This window comes from Sorex fumeus, unplaced genomic scaffold (genome assembly GCF_029834395.1).
Source record: "Sorex fumeus unplaced genomic scaffold, SorFum_2.1 ptg000015l, whole genome shotgun sequence".
Taxonomy (NCBI): Eukaryota; Metazoa; Chordata; class Mammalia; order Eulipotyphla; family Soricidae; genus Sorex; species Sorex fumeus.
The window spans coordinates 21220150-21237050 of record NW_026606072.1 but is presented as its reverse complement, the minus strand read 5'-3'; the positions used below and the strand labels follow the sequence as shown (position 1 = coordinate 21237050).

Below are 16901 nucleotides of genomic sequence, written 5' to 3'. Positions count from 1 at the left end.
CCCGTGAGTAGCATCCTAACCCAGCTTAAACAAAATAGCCCACACACATTCCATTCCTAAGAAGACTATTTTCCTCTGGTCCCTCCCTCCTTCTTCTCCCAAGCACTCTCTTTCTCTGCTTTTCTCACTCCCCTCGCCCGCCCCACTAATCACCGTCTTCCCAGCAAAGAGTTTATCAGCAACATTGCATCCGCACAAATGAAGCAAATCTTCTGTAAAAGGAAGCAAAGCAGTCCTAGAGCATTGGAGGGAGAGGACGCCTTCCTCTCTCCACTATTGGCGAGACGACTGAACCCGAAATTCCAGCGATCGCTGGACAGGAAAGGGCACGTTCGTTCTCTCCTGGTTTTCAGGGTCGGTTTCCTACTGGTCCTTCGGACCCCAGGAGCTCTCCCTTTCCTGGAAGGACCAAGAACGGCAGCTCTTCCAAAGTGCTCTAGTTCTCAGACGCGCAGCATACACGGGTGTGAAGGCGGAGCCAGCGCGCTTCAGACGCCCTCCCCGAGGTGCCGCCCTCGCCCGCCTCCCAGGCACCTTGGGGAGTAGCGTGGAGAGCGGGATCCCCCTCTCAATGAAAGGCAGATGTCCCTTTAAGGTTGGCTTTTCTGCTCGCGGACTTTAGCCTAAACACGGGCTGGCGTAGCTGGCTTTATTTGTCCATGTCTCGGACGGGACCTGGGAGTCTGCCAGTGGCATTTCAGAGCCCAGGAGCGCGAAGGGGCGGGAGATGTGGCAATCCTTCTGGGATGTGAAAAGCGTGCAGCGGTCTTAAGAGACTCTGGAAAACACAGGAAATCACTGCGGATTCTGGGCGCCTCTTCAGACCCGGGTCAGACTCGGCCCCGCGGCGGCCGGCGGAGTGGCCAGCAGCAGAACGCCCGGCTCCCGCGCCCGGTCCCGCCAGCTCCAGCGCCCCGGTGCGCACGTCCCCGGGCACGGTGCCCTCTGCCACCATGGCCCCTCGACGCCGCGCCGGCCCAGAGGTCGCTGTCGCCTGCTGCTGGCTCTTCACGGGTGAGTGATCCAGAGGGACTCTACGCATCTGCTGCGAGCGCGGGGTTAGGGGTTCATAAGAGGGCTAGGACGGAGGCAAAAAAAAGTGGCCCCCGAGACGGGGCAGGAGGTCTGACCCACTTTCCCCGGCTCCCGAGGTCTGCGCAGGTTGGAGTTCGGGAAGGAGGGTGACCGTTTTCCCTTCTGGGATCAATTAGTTCTGAGGTGCTGGCAAAGCCCTCCACGCCAACCACTGGGTGGGAGAGAAGAGTGGTGCAAAGTTTCTAAGGTCGAGGGGACTTTTCCCATTCAAGTTATTTTGACACTAGACGCCGTGTTTTAGGAGTTGGTTGGGTGCACCCCCATTGGGAAGCGGGAGGAGAGGGCATCTGATTTAGGTGCAGAATCCAACCTTCACGTCGCCCAGGAGTGAGGTTTGTTGCCTTTCCTTGTGGATGAGTTCTTTTCTGATACTGAAGGAGACAAGCAAGACCCCAACCGCCCCTTGTCCTGTAGTGTTCCTCTCTGAGTACCCTGGGCGAGGAGTATTCTGAAGCTGAGAAGGGAACGATTACTCCGTGAGTTTCACACATTTAAAAATACATAATAGTGTGCCTTTACTTCTGCATAGATAATAATTTTGAAGAAGGAACTTAGGGGGGAAAAATGGTGATGCTGTTACAGTCAACTTAGAAAAAAAGTTGAATCATAGCATCTTCTAAGATTTTCCAAATGCTAAGCCATGGTCGGATATTTTACCAGCTGGACTCTCAGGGGGGATTGAGGGGAGTTGCAATGGTGAGAAATTAAGTTACTGAAACTTCCTGTAAAATAAAAATAGCCTGATTCATAGCTTTACTAAAGATTGCTCCAGTAGACCATCATTATTCAATTGTACAATGTGTTTTTGTTTTATTTTATTTTGTTTTATTTTGCATACTGCTTGCATACTTCCTAGTGAGGACTAGATAATTTAGCATTTTGTCATTAAAAATAGGGATAGCCAAACATGTTTAGGTTGATTTAGATGGTCAGATATTGATGTTTTATGAAGATTATTTAGAAATGATTATTAGCAAGCAAAGCTTTTATTTATAGTCAGGTTTTGTGAAAAGAGAGTTAATAAAGAGCTGCTGGTTTTTCATCCCCTTTCCATTACTCAGGAAATTTCTGATAATCTAAACAGTGGTAACTTTTGAGCAATTTTACTGCCAATGGATGATTTAACTTATCAGCTACTGTTACTGCCCTTATTCGACCTATAATAAGCTCTCTGACTCAGAGTTTTTGGTGCTTGTTCTCATTTTGTTATTGTTAGAGTGCAAAATCCAAACAATTTACTAAATATTAAAATGATATCTTCTTCATTTTATCAAAGCAACAGCCACTGATGCAGAAATGATCAAAAAAGCTTTTTACATACCTTAAAAAGATGAGAATAAAACTTTCAACATGATATTAAGGCTTGGAGGAGTAGAGCAGGAGATAAGGCGCTTGCCTGGCATGTGGCAGCCACTACCCCAGTTCAAATCCCTCCCACTACATATGGTTCTCTGAGAAATGCCAGGGGTCACTCCTGAGCCCAGAGCCAAGAGTAAGCCCTGAGCATTCCTGGGTGTCCCTCATCTCCTTCCAAAACCAGAAGTTGATAAGTTACAATTTACATACATATGTATAGTCACATAGTTGCTAATCAGTATATTTTTACACTCAACTACTTTATCCCCATGTTGATACAGTCACAAGTTGCATGCTTTAAGTTTTCTGCAATTGTCGGTGGTATAGACCATGGTGAATCCAGGAAGCAACAAAAAGAAAAATAACTCATAGATACTTTTAAGCTATCTCTAATTCCTTCCTGTATATGCACATGAGCATACATATGTAGATGTTTCATTAATGATATTAACAATTAGAATGTAAAAAAGTATATTTTCTCAGATTCAACAGGTTTCTGAGCAATTCTATATTCATGCCCCTGCCACAATGTAGGGTTTCCTCCGTGAGGCTGCACATTCTTTGCTCCCCATCAATTTAGACTCCATACCTAATCTCACTATACATGGTTCAGCTACATTTCTTTGTTTGTGGTTCCATCACTCATCTTCAAGACCCCAGAATAACATCTTCAGGTCTTTCCCCATAATAATAATAACATGCTTCATGTCATATCTCATTCTCTGACTCGTTCCCCAGTACCTCCTTCTTAGGGGAATCCTCTGAGTTACCCTGATCCAGTTACCTGGATCATCCAGGAGTTTTCCATCGCAAGTAGGACATAAACATCTATTAACATTACTATAAAAACCTTCAAATAAAACTGCCCACTGTAGCCAATAAATATTTCCCTAGTAACAACAAGTCTTACAATTTGTTGTGAGATTTTACTGGTGCCCACTAGAGCAAATCGATGAACAATGGGAGGACAGTGCTACAGTGATCTATAGTTCCTATGCTCACTCTGCCATGATGGAGATGACCTTTTATGCATTAGAAAATTTCTCTACCCTTCCTTCTCACCACCTCCTGCTCTCTCTCTCTCTCTCCAGCCTTCAATGGTGGATTTTCAGTCCAGCAGGGAGGGAGCAGGGATATAAATGCATTTTCTCCCCACCTCCCTTCCCCTTCTCTTAGTCTTGACTAACCCTCCAATATTGAAAGGCACACATTTTCTGAGAATGTATTACATGTGAGGCCCTGAGATAAGAAAAACAAAATACCAAGAGGATAATTTGTCCAGAGTCACATAGTAATAAATGACAGAGTCTGTGCGCAACTCAGATTTCTGACCTCAACTTTCATGCTCTGAAATAATATACCATGTAGACTGTTTAAATGTAAGTCCAGTTCTATCTTGTGCAATCTGTAAATGTGAAATCCAAGCAAGATTGTCTAAAACTCTTTGACGTGTGTCTAATTAATGACGTAAGTCTGTTATTTTCATGACTTTGAAGCTTTTAATGAAGTTAATGTAACATTCTACATTAATCATTATTCAAATAGACTGTTATTGCTGGCTACTGTGAATATGAAGATAGAATAACCCCTTATTGAATTGTATGTCTCTCTCCCTAGAAACATTTTGATTGGCCTAGGAGCAAGGGTCTTCTTTTCATACCTTTTTTTGTAATGAAGTCCAGTGACGTGATGATACAATATGGAAGGAAGTTAATTACTTAACCATAATCAAGAAATGACCTCCAGTGGCAAAGGATGGAATGTCAGGAATTACTGAAAATGGTGACTTTTAGTCATTATGACACTGTAAGGGCAACAATAAACTCATAGGATTTTTATTTGTTCAGTAAATAAGCAGTGAGAAAAAGCAATGATGCTAAAGGTTTGCCTGTTTTACTTCCCTGCTGGATGATGCTATTTTGATGCCAGAGCTCTTGGACCATAGTTTATAATCGTTGATCTTACTTCCTTAGATGGATGCTCTGTACTTTGCTTCCAGTTCCAACCAACAAACTGTCTATTAGATTTAGAGCTTGTTGAGTTTTCATGTGTCCCTTAAAATATTTCACAAGATAAAGAAGCTATAGGGGGTAAGTCACTTGCCTTCCATGCTGCTGACCTGGGTTTGATCCCTGGCACCCCATATGTGCTTGTCCTCCCACCCACAAGCCCACCAGGAATGATCCTTAAACATAGAGCCAGAAGTAAGCCCTAAGCACAGCCAGGAGTGGCCCAAAGATACAAAAAATATAATGTAACTAATGTTAAAAATATGTTCACAAAATGTTCAAATGCTCCTTTCTGCTTGTTTGTTTTGGGGTCACACTTACAGGTGCTCTGGTTTTACTCCTCACTCTGCATTAAGAGATCACAGGAATCAAACCTAGGTCAGATGCCTGCAAAGTAACCTAATTTGATGCAACCCGTTTATCTAGTACATTTTACCAGCTGTACTATCTCTTCAACACCATTAAATGCTATTTTTTCCAACACTGCTCTTCTCCCATGTATATAGGATGCATACATGTCATTGGAAAATTTTGTTTTGGCTGCTTTTCTGTTTCCTGGATGTGTTCTGGGATTATTCCTGGCTCTGTTCTTAGGGATCACTCTGGCAGATTTTGGGGACAACATGGGGTGTTGTGGGTCAAATCCAGGTCAGATACATGCAAGGCAAGAGCCTGACCCACTGTGTTATCTCTCTGGCCCAGTATATCTCTATAAACTTGATTATTTGTCAATCAAATAATCTGAGGAATTATTTGGCAAAGGTAGACTCTCTCTCTCTCTCTCTCCCCTGAAATATCAATATGGGCTTATAAAACAAATAGCACATCATTAATTCATTGCATACTCTACAGCTTTAGAAAAACCTCTAGCAGGATATGTTCTGAATTTCCAAGATATCATCAAATAAAAGAAATTTACAATAAAACACAAAATATATAAAATAAAAAACACAGTAACACATCTACATGGTAACTTTCTACTTGTGTTTTTTAAAAATTGCATCATAAGATTTCAAAATCCCTCCTGGATCCAAACAAGTGAATACATAGATAAGGATAGTGTTCCTCTTCTTAATTCTCTTCCAGAGCCACATTTATATCTGATTCAGGGAATAATTGCTCCTCTGGCACCAGCAGACTTACCAGATCCCCAAACAGAGCTTCCTCTGAATACTCTGCTTTTAAAATGAAGCTTCAGAGAAAAAGGTGACAAACTATTTTTTAAAAATAAAGTTCCATATGCACAAAATCAATCACTCTAGTTTTGGTAAACCCAGCTTTCTGAATATTAGCGGTAAGCACTAGGGTTTTTATACACACACACACACACACACGGGAGGGTGAGGAGAAGAGAGGAGAGGAGAGGAGAGGAGAGGAGAGGAGAGGAGAGGAGAGGAGAGGAGAGGAGAGGAGAGGAGAGGAGAGGAGAGGAGAGGAGAGGAGAGGAGAGGAGAGGAGAGGTGAGGTGAGGAGAGGAGAGGAGAGGAGAGGAGAGGAGAGGAGAGGAGAGGAGAGGAGAGGAGAGGAGAGGAGAGGAGAGGAGAGGAGAGGAGAGGAGAGGAGAAGGAGGAAACAGAGAGAGAGAAAGCACTAGCCCTTCTAAAATTTAAAAATAAGATAAAATGCCAATTTGCTCGAGCAGTCCGAGCGGGCCCAGTAACGTCTCCATCGTGAGACTTGTTGTTACTGTGTTTGGCATATTAAATACATCATGGGTAGCATGCCAGGCTCTGCCGTGCGGGCGAGATACTCTCGGTAGCTTGCCGGGCTCTCCGAGAGGGGCGGAGGAATCGAACTCCATATTGGCTGCGTGCAAGGCAAACGCCCTACCGCTGTGCTATCGCTCCAGCCAATTAAAATTAAAATTTAAATTTAAATTAAATTTAAATGCCAATTAAAATTTTTTAAAGTTTAAAGCATATCTACTGGTTGGTGTTAAGAATCACTTTATAAGCAAATCATTCATATATAAAGCAATTTTAAAACTAAATTACATAAATCTAAATCTCTCTAAACAAAACTAGTGAGGTATATGGGAATAGAAGAAAATCCTATGGGTTTGAGATGACACAGGGAACACAAGGGTCAGTGGTTCATGCATCCCCCATCCCTTCACCCCACTTACTACCTAACCCCTTGTAGCATGGTAAGGCCCAAGGAATAACACAGCACCAACCACTGAATCATCTGGCCAATAGGCTGAGTATTGCCAGGAATGGCCATCAGATTCCCTGAGCATTGCTTGGGAGGCCTCCTGCCCAAAATTTTGAGTCAAAAAAAGTCATTTTTATTCATATACCAAATGGAGTGAAAAAATATGAATAGTCAAATCTGTTGACATAAAGACAAATTCTTAAATATAAATAGAGCACCTACACCTTATGAAACTTCAGATGAGTAAAATAGATAGTCCATGTTTTAGTGAAATCATATATCCTTCCAAAAAATTGCAAATAACAATGAACTCACAAAATTATTTTGTAACTATACATTTTAGTGTGCCAAATTCCAATGCTTGAGATACATGATTATTGACTGGTCTTGAAAATTATACATTTTATTAAAATATTTTCTGATTAAAAAATATCCTTTCCTATTTAGTGATACATAGAAGCAACACACCCATACCCACACCCAAATTTTTGTTGATAAGACTTTGTTTATTTGGTAGAAGGTTTTGTACGGTTTAGCAAATACATATTTCTAATCACAGGAAATTCAGATAGTAAGTGAGTACAATAAGTTCCTTCAAAAAAGACTTTCCCTTTTCCCTTTTCCCCTTTTGCCTGAATTGGCTGGAAAATCTTCACAGTTATTCACTTAGTTTTGCTTGTGGAGGTCACAAGGGTATTTTACAATCTGAGGTTGGCACAGACTCTCTATAAGGGATTGCATTTGACATTGAATAGATCTGGCTAGAAATTTTTATAAGATCTTCTCCACATCATATATAGTATGTTGCTGTGCATCATGTAAAACACTTCAGGAGTTTTCTCAGCATGGTGTTTTAAAAACAATTTTATTTTTATCCAAGCACGACTATCTCAAAAATTGAAATGTTTGCAGAAATTTATTTCAAAGGTTTATCTTTAAAAATTCTACATTCCAAAACAGAATGTGGTTTACTATTATTCTTAAGAGATCAGTGAAAAATCAGTTAAAGATTCTGAATTAAAGGACGACAATCTCTCCTTGTTTCATCTCTCTATTAAGATTATGTACTAGCTTTTGTTCTGTATTATGAGTAACACAGACACAAATAAAAGAGAGTCTCTACCCTTAAGAGACTCACAGCTTAAAAGAGAGAGTAGAGGATCTGGAAGGAGTTCACAAGGGTTAAGGGTCTTGCCCTATCAAGTTCAATCCCTGGCACCACAAATGATATATGATCCCCTGGGCACAGAGTCAGAAGTAAGCCCTGAACAGTTAATGTGTACCCTCTTACCACTCCCCCGCCCCCACACGCACAATCAAGAGAAAAGCAGTAGATAAGCAAAGAAGTTAAAAAGTGAGGATGGAAGGAACCCCCAAGATGCTCAGAGCACAAGAAGGAAGAAGATTGTTTTAGGAAAGTAAGCCTATCATAATACAGAAACAAGTTCATGTACCCTATTATTTAAAGATCATTGTGTTAAAGCAGAGAGTATTCGAAATAGTTTTTCATCCTTCAAGAGTCCAGAACCCCTGTGTCTGCCATAAAAATCTATTTAAGGGCTGTAATCCAGTTCAACAGTGAAGAATATGTACAGCTTCATACAGGAGAACTGACTGTCCTTAGAAGGAGCTACATGTATAAATAAATGCACAGATTATCCATCAGTCAACTCTACCAATTCTACCAAACTCTTTCATTTTTTAAAGCTGACTGATGATGATGTTGTTCATGCAAGCCCTTGCCCAAGCTCTATCTGGTAGTCTCGAGTTTGGTAGCCTTAATGATTTATACAGATAGTATGTACTATAATTATAGAGCTCTACAGTTTACAAAATACCCTAATCTCATGAGAACCTCATAAGCTTTTACCAGTGAAAGACATGAGATGGGACAAATAAACATATCTACAATTTAGGATGAATAACTTAGGTTTATAGTAGAAGGCTTATCTAAAGTTGCTAGGGTCTAGCTAGAAATGACAGGCATTAAGGTTTGTTGTCTCTAGCTGTTCAAGCATTAAATTTAGATGGGTGCATTTTAAAATTTTGTTTGTTGTTTGCTCTTATAGGGTACCTGGGACTAAGCTTGCCATCACAGGCCTCCAGCACGCAAAGCTTGCCCTTGACCTTTTGAGTTAGCTCCCTAGACTTGATCTTTATCAATAATATGGGCCACTAAAAGAAGGCTCAGATGCCAAAAGTAGCAGGTCAAATTATAATAAATATAACAGGTATTCTATGAGATATTTTCACTTTTAAAAGTATTGCTGCAGCATAATTTCCGTAACTAAAATAATTTAAATTATTGAATTCAATTCCCTCTACTTCTTCAGTTAAAGAAATTGATTTCAAAAAGATTGCTGCCAAAAGTTACAGTAAAAACACCTAACAGTAAGAATTACAATCTGGGCCACTGACTTCTACCCCAGTTCTCTTTCTTAGATGCTGGAAGTATATCAAAAACAACCAATTGGAAATTTTTGGTGGTAATAACTATGACTTTTATTTTCTTCTGAGAGATTACTACAAATGCAGTTGTATAGAAAGTAAAGCATTACTAATATAAAGATTTCTATTTTCTAAAAGTCAAATAAAATAAACATAAAGTAGGATGCAGAGCATCTTACATTGGTTTTTCTTGTGATATTTCAAAATTGTATAGAGTGAAAATAAGACTTACTACTTCATACAATATAATTGCTAAAACTTCGCCAGTTATATGAGAGAAATTAGTTTAATCCAAATTTATTAATTTAGATATACCATAGTTCATAATTTATCAGTACCTGAAGGACTATCTTGATGATGCCAATATGCTGATACAATTCTCATCTAAGCTACCTCATAGTGCCAACTGTACAGTAGAGTCTTTTTCAAGGAACAGTGAAAGGATAAGATGATGTATCCATTCAAATTTCAGTGAGAAAGAAATGACATACATTCCAACTCAAATCACGTTATTTCAAGTTTGAGAACAAAATATGTAAAGTGGTTCTTTAAAAAAAAGAACAACTTATTTGATAAAGAAATAAATTGTGTCATACTTGTAGGAGATAACAATAGTCATATTTTAAAAACTATTAACACAAATACTAACATTTGTATCTCATTTGTGCATTCTATTTCTGGCATAATAGCTTGAAGTTGTATTTAGCTAAGAATACTGTACAAGGGTTAAGATGCTTGCTTGCCTTGCATGTGACTGACCCTGGTTCAATCCCTGGCACCACGTGTGGTCCCCTAAGTACCACCAAGCATGATCTCAGAGCACAGAATGAAGAGTAATCCCTGAGGGAACAGTGAGGACTGTGACAAACAGCCTAAAGAACAGTCTCTCTGATTCTAATCCAACATTCCTTTTTCACAAATAAAAAGACTAAGCCCCCCCCAAAAAAAGAACAACTTAAAAAAAAGAACAACATATGTAAAGGTTCTAAATATATACATATATGTATATATGGGTATGGGTACAAGGGTGAGCAGTGGTATCTTGAATAGAGAGAAGAGCTAATATATCAAAGTAGAAGGTTCGCAGGTTCTTTGGAAAACAAAAACTCTTCCCATAGCACTATAAAGGGAGGAGACACGTGGGGAATAAAGCTTCTAGGGTCAGGTTCTAAAGGCCTTGAATAGTATGGAATCTCAAATAATTAATAGAAAATGAGAACCCCTAAATAACTTAACATAAAAGTATAGTGATTTGGTCTAGAAATACTAGGTTATAACAAACAATCTGGGAGAAAACATCTGATCGTTCACTAATAAACTCAGATTAAAAAATTCTGTTACAGATGTTTCAGATCAAATAGCAGTAATCCTATGAGGGGAAAATGGGGCAGTATGATCAATCACTAAAGCACACTTATATTTAAAAAGACAGTCTAAAACATATTTTAAGGTTTATTTGTTTCATTTTTGGCTTTTGTTCTGCATCTGGCTGTGTTCAGAGGTTATTCATGGTTCTGTGCTCAGCGATCACTTCTGGTGGAGTGGCGATCACTTGGAGAAAGGATGGAGCCTACTTCTGCCATGTGCAAGAGAAGCGCTGTACACATTGTACTAGTGCTCCTGCCCCTAAAGCAGATATGAAACACACACACACACACACACACACACACGTCATATAGTCTCTCCACAGGTTTTTAATACAAAAATACATGTACATTTCTCGAAGTAAAATATTATTTCTTTCTCATGTATTATAATTGTGGCTGAGGCTCAACAGAAGGAAAACTTCATTGAAAAGAAAAATATAAAACAATTTTTGATACTAACGAAAGGAGAATGAATGTTCTGGTGCCTTTCAATCTTTCCATTTGGTTCCTTTGTTTCTTTAACTGGCAATTTTGGACTGGTAACTGGTAACTTTAACTTGGGACTTAATTGGTAATATAGGTGACAGTCAAAGTGGAAGACAGCATGTGTATAATTTTTTGTTGTAGAGGTGTTTTCTCACATGTGATATGAAATTATGGTTGTGGAAAGAGGAGAGGATGTGGAATTAAGCATGACTGAATTTGAATGCTGTTTGTATGACATATACTTTTAACTTCTCCATAATTCATTTTCTTATCCTTCAAATGAGAAGAATCAATATTTAACTTTATAGGTCAGAATGTGAAAAATCGTCAGAACTGTTTGTACATCACTATGATTTAAAATAAATTTGGTACACTTTGGAGAGAATTCTAAGAAGATCAATATGCACCTCAAAGTGTCTCCTCTCATCCTCTACTCTTCCCCTTTCCCCTCCCAGTTAAAACTGACAATATTTTTTATTTATCTATGGAGTTTTTTTCCCTCACCCTCCTATGCTCAGGGCATACTTTCGATCAGCACTCAGTGATCACTCCTGGAGAGGCTCTGGGGACCAGCCAGGGTCAGCTGTGTACAAGGCAAGCAACATACCAGCTGTCCTAACTCTCCAGTCCAGTAATTTAACAATTATCTTTAAAAGATACAATCATTGTGGGAGACAGTGCATCATTACTTGTGCTCAGTATAAAGTTGCAGGATTTTTTTTTTTTATTTTACAAATGGAAGACTAAGAAAACGCCAAGTCCGGGACTTTGCAAGATCCTTCTCTTAAAGAGAAGGTGGTGTAGGTAGAGGGACAGAAGATACAGAAAGAGATAGAAAGGGGAGGTCACAAAACCGGTAATTTCTAATTAGCACCAAAGTTTTAAAGGGGACCTTTGCGTATAGTCTCTCCTCTAGCCCCACCCCCACCCCCAATCACTGAAGCAAAGAACTGGACCTTGGATATTAAGACTGGTGGTGGCTCAGTCCTATCTCTTCCGTTCATGCAGTCTTACCAGTTCAGAAGTAGCTCCCTATCAGTGCCATACACCGTGAAAGGGGAAGAGAAGGTTTGCGTGTAGGATTCTGATCTCCACCCCTTAACTTTCGAGAAAGCTTTGCTGGGCTTTTTCTATCTTTATTTCTTGAATTCCCCAGGCAATTTTTAAAAGTGCTTTCAAATCAATTCAATGGGGTCGACAAGACAAATCAGTCCTCTCTTTCCCTATTCCCAAACCTTCAGCTCCCCACCGTTGAGCTCTGACAGCGAATGTCCAAGAATTCTTTAAGCTACCGTCACGCAACCCCCACTCTAAACTTTCCCAGGCTGCTGAGCTAAGCAAAGCAGAGACTGCCAATTCTGGGCAAGACTGCCAATTCTGGACGGTGAATGGCCCAGGATTTCAGGCCCTGGAATTGAAAAGCACCCCCCCCCCCCGCCCCCAACCAACTATCCAGGGTAAAACGCACAGATGTGCTCTCTCTGATCAGTGCTCTAATATCTAGCTTAATCAGATTTTGCAGACCCGGCAACTCAGCACAGAGCAACCGGACCCGTGCGTTGCTCAGAGATTTCGCAAGACCTACTCTAACCCTTTGATCTTAGAAACAGTTTCAGGACCAAAATAGCTACTATAAGCTTGTTAGCATTATAAAAGCGGATATATCCGGTCAGAGCTAAAGGAGACCAGTTTGGTCCTCAGGAGTCAAGTCTTTTGGAGCTTTTGAAACTTCTTTTTACTTTTTGAGGGGCGGGGGGGGGGGGTCGGAGTATTTGTTAATTAGGAAGAGAAGCTATTTTTAGGTCAAATATTCACGTTTCACAGTCGAAGAAACAGGCTAGTGAAAATAATTCCATGGAAGTCAGCCAGAGTATTCTTTCAGTTCCAAACTCTTTTTGCCCTCTGAAAGATGAAAAACTACTTTGTACTCTTAAAATCCGATTTCGCTGGGTTGGGGAGGGATGTAAAATGTTAACTGCACGCCGCTGAAAGATGCAGCTGCTTGCATTGGCGTACAGGGTAGGAAAAAACACCCCTGAAACGCCCGAGTTCAGTACGGAGACAAAGCACTCCCCAGCAAGGGACGCGGCACGGCCCTTAGAAAGTTTCTGCACCTGGAGCGTCTCCTCGCTGAGCGCCTGCGCATGCGCAATCCGCGCTCTCCCCCCGCCCCTCCGGGAACGTCAACCGCGCGCCGGGAGGCGGGGCACGCGCTGCGCATGCGCCCTGGTTACCCCGGCCACTTGTTTCCGACCCCGCGGCGGGAGCCGCGGCAAAGGCCCTTGTGTGTTGCGGGTCTCTTGCTCCGCTTTGGCGCAGCGCGCGGGACCCCGAGAAAAGAAGCGTGCAAGTACGTGTCCCCGCGGTCGTGTAGCATCGGCACTAGGGCTTTTCCTTCTCGCTAGGCCGGTGCCTCTAGGACGCGGACCCCGCCCCCTCCCGGGGTAGACGGCCCCCCCGCCCCCCGTCCGCAGCTCCTTCCCGGACCCCTCGTGTTCCGGCTCCCCCGAGACCATGAAGCTCGTGAGGAAGGACATTGAGAAGGACAACGCGGGCCAGGTGACCCTGGTGCCCGAGGAACCCGAGGACATGTGGCACACCTACAACTTGGTGCAGGTGGGCGACAGCCTGCGCGCCTCCACCATCCGCAAGGTGCAGACGGAGTCGTCCACGGGCAGCGTGGGCAGCAACCGGGTCCGCACGACGCTCACGCTCTGCGTGGAGGCCATCGACTTCGACTCGCAGGCCTGCCAGCTGCGGGTGAAGGGCACCAACATCCAGGAGAACGAGTACGTGAAGATGGGGGCGTACCACACCATCGAGCTGGAACCCAACCGTCAGTTCACCCTGGCCAAGAAGCAGTGGGACAGCGTGGTCCTGGAGCGCATCGAGCAGGCCTGTGACCCCGCCTGGAGCGCCGACGTGGCAGCCGTGGTCATGCAGGAGGGCCTCGCCCACGTCTGCCTGGTCACGCCCAGCATGACCCTCACCCGCGCCAAGGTGGAGGTGAACATCCCTAGGAAGAGGAAAGGCAACTGCTCGCAGCACGACCGCGCCCTGGAGCGCTTCTATGAGCAGGTGGTCCAGGCCATCCAGCGCCATGTCCACTTCGACGTGGTCAAGTGCGTCCTGGTGGCCAGCCCCGGCTTTGTGCGGGAGCAGTTCTGCGACTATATGTTCCAGCAGGCCGTCAAGACTGACAACAAGCTGCTCCTGGAAAACCGGTCCAAGTTCCTGCAGGTAAAAGAGTCACATCTAAGGGACAAATAATCCAGAAGGGGGCCAAGGGGCCGGGGTAAAGTAGCCGGCCCAGGTTTTAATCCCGGAAAGTGTAAAATGAGAAAGGCGAGCCTTTGCCTGGTGGGGATTCTAAGATTTAAAAAGGGGACCTGTAAATACCTGGCCCTTGCTTGGGATAGCAAACTGAGGCCCAATTCACGAAACTTACCACCTTTGTAGTTCTCTTGGCTGGGTGCCATTGTGGGTTGATCACTGGGTGTGCGAAGAGATTTCCTGCCTCTAACTTTGAAAATCGTGGTTCTAGGTACACGCCTCCTCGGGGCACAAGTACTCCCTGAAAGAGGCCCTTTGTGACCCCACCGTAGCCAGCCGCCTGTCTGACACCAAAGCCGCGGGGGAAGTCAAGGCCTTGGATGACTTTTATAAAATGCTCCAACATGAACCCGACCGTGCCTTCTATGGACTCAAGCAGGTGGAGAGGGCCAATGAGGCCTTGGCAATCGACACACTGCTCATCAGTGACGAACTTTTCCGGCACCAGGACGTGGCCACCCGCAGCAGGTATGTGCGGCTCGTGGACAGCGTGAAGGAGAATGCGGGCACTGTTCGGATATTCTCCAGTCTCCACGTGTCCGGGGAGCAGCTTAGCCAGTTGACTGGAGTAGCTGCCATTCTCCGCTTCCCAGTCCCTGAACTCTCCGACCAAGAGGATGACTCCAGTTCTGAAGAAGATTAATGACTGGGACTTACCCTCTGGAGGAAACTGGTGTCTGTTACAATACATTGTCCCTGCAACCTTGTGACAAAAATCTGCAAGAGTGCTACAGGGATATCTCATGTATTTGGTCACCTGAGTGGATGGTGGCTATGTGTTCAAACAAAATAAACTAAAAGAAAATAATTTCCGTGCCCTTCGATCTATCAGTTGAGGAGGTTTTTGTAAAGATTTCCGAGTTATTTGCGGTACATAGAAACAAATTTTCTGTATTTGATTACTAGACTTATACACCGTTTTGAAATAGATCATAAACACCCCTCCCCCACCTCTATGGTTGGTAACATTTTCTTTAGGAGAAGTTTTGTACTATCTCCTTATACACAGCCTGGGTTCTTGATTTTAACTCTGCGTGGTGTTCTTACACTGTGTTCAGTGATGCCTTTTCACTTACATGCTTTATTTAAAATTTTTGAATTTATATTTCAAATGATAATTAGGTTACTTATAGTGAAGATGCTGAAAACATTTCTTAAGAGATTTGTTAAGACAATTATACAAAGGAGAACTTTTTTACTTTAGAGCAGTGTTTTTCAACTTTCTCAACCCTTTCTAACCTTAGTAGTCAGCTTCCTGCCTTGTTCCCTTTCTGTGCCTCAACCTCTTATTGACTCCTTAATTTCTTGCCATGGCCCCTCATTTACATAATTTTTCCCTGTGGCTCCCTCTTGGACTACCCAACGTGAGTGGGAAGAGGTCCCTGTTGAAATACACTGCTTTTGAAGACTAATTTCTGTTTTTTTTGGATCATGGAGCTTTGATATGCTACAGATTTGCAAAACAGTCTATATAAGGCATTTTAAAAATGAAACTACGGTTTGTGATTTTCTTGATATGTGGCTAATGAGTGGCCAAGATAGAAATATTTTCCTGTCTGGATTCCAGTTCTTTGCCCTGACACATTATTTGTGTGTTTACTTTTTGTCTTGTCATGGGAAGACAGTGCCATCATATATTTATACATACCTTAACTTTTCTGGACTTTGTCCACTCTATTTTAGGGATGAGAAAGCTTGCTAAGAATATTTGAATAAATCTTCACACATTATAAAGTAGTATCTTTATTAAATATTTTTGATGTGCATTTCTGAGGTGGGAGTCTTAGAAAGGAATTGTATCTTCATCTCATGAGGCGTCAACTTAGTAAAACAAATTAAAAAGGCTTCATAAAAAAAGTGATTGTTTAGAGTTAGTGGTGCTATTTAAATAGAGACAAAGATAACTTGCTTGTGCTTTCTATGCCTGTGGACCATCATCCTCTGTAAATAACATTGGGATGATTTTTTTCTGGACTTTTAAAAAATCTAAGAATAGATAGTTTTATGCTCTTAAATTTACATTTATATTTTTATCATTACCTCCACATCTAAAAAAGTGCATGGCCATTTCATATTTAACTTTTAAATATTAGGAGTTTGTTGGTGAATAATTTAATATTCTAGACAAAGTCACTAAGATTTTTAGCATTAGAGTGTGATTGGGAGAAATTTGAAGATATCACTCTTCAGTGCTTGAGGAATCAATTACCTGATCTATATAGTACTGATAATTAGCAGAGCTAGTTTGTTGCTGCCTCTATTAATTAAAGCTAGAATATAAAAATTTAAAAATTTGTAATTTTAACAAGGGAAAATATACAAATTAATATTTGATAGACCCTAGGCTTTCAAATGCATCTACCCTGTTAACGTGGCCTGCTGTGTTTTAAAACAATGCTCATACCTGACCCAGGGCTCAATAATTTTTCACCTTAGAAGTACAGGGTTTTGTTTGTATGGGTTTTGGGGCTATATCCAGCAGTGTTCAGGGCTTTGTGCTCAGGCATCACTCTGGGAGGGGTTGGAATCTAACGGCTTGCCCAGGAAATCATACGGGATGCCAGAGATCAAACCCAGGTGGGCTGCAGTGCTCTTTGATGGTCCAATAGAATGGTTATAGTGCAGATCAAGGCTGTGAATCACTGATTCAGAC

The 16901-nt window shown here is 42.1% G+C and overlaps 2 protein-coding genes across 2 annotated transcripts in view; both read left to right on the top strand.

Annotated features, from left to right (window-relative positions):
• Positions 1–497: 497 nt before the first annotated feature.
• ITGA1 (integrin subunit alpha 1) overlaps positions 498–16901 on the top strand; it is a 180937-nt gene continuing 164533 nt past the window's right edge. Inside the window, exon 1 of the mRNA XM_056112043.1 lies at positions 498–1014. Coding sequence (XP_055968018.1) covers positions 954–1014 — 61 coding nt within the window. The 5' untranslated portion in view covers positions 498–953. The remainder of the gene's footprint in view (positions 1015–16901) is intronic.
• On the top strand, positions 13405–15146 carry PELO (pelota mRNA surveillance and ribosome rescue factor). Its single transcript, XM_056112044.1, has 2 exons — positions 13405–14155; positions 14460–15146. The coding sequence occupies exons 1-2, from the start codon at positions 13430–13432 to the stop codon at positions 14889–14891; spliced, it is 1158 nt and encodes a 385-aa protein (XP_055968019.1). The 5' UTR covers positions 13405–13429; the 3' UTR covers positions 14892–15146.

Coding starts and splice junctions, on each gene's coding strand:
- PELO (XM_056112044.1), top strand. CDS start 13,430: ATGAAGCTCGTGAGGAAGGACATTGAGAAGGACAACGCGGGCCAGGTG. Junction 14,156..14,459: donor ACCGGTCCAAGTTCCTGCAG/GTAAAAGAGTCA, acceptor TCGTGGTTCTAG/GTACACGCCTCCTCGGGGCA.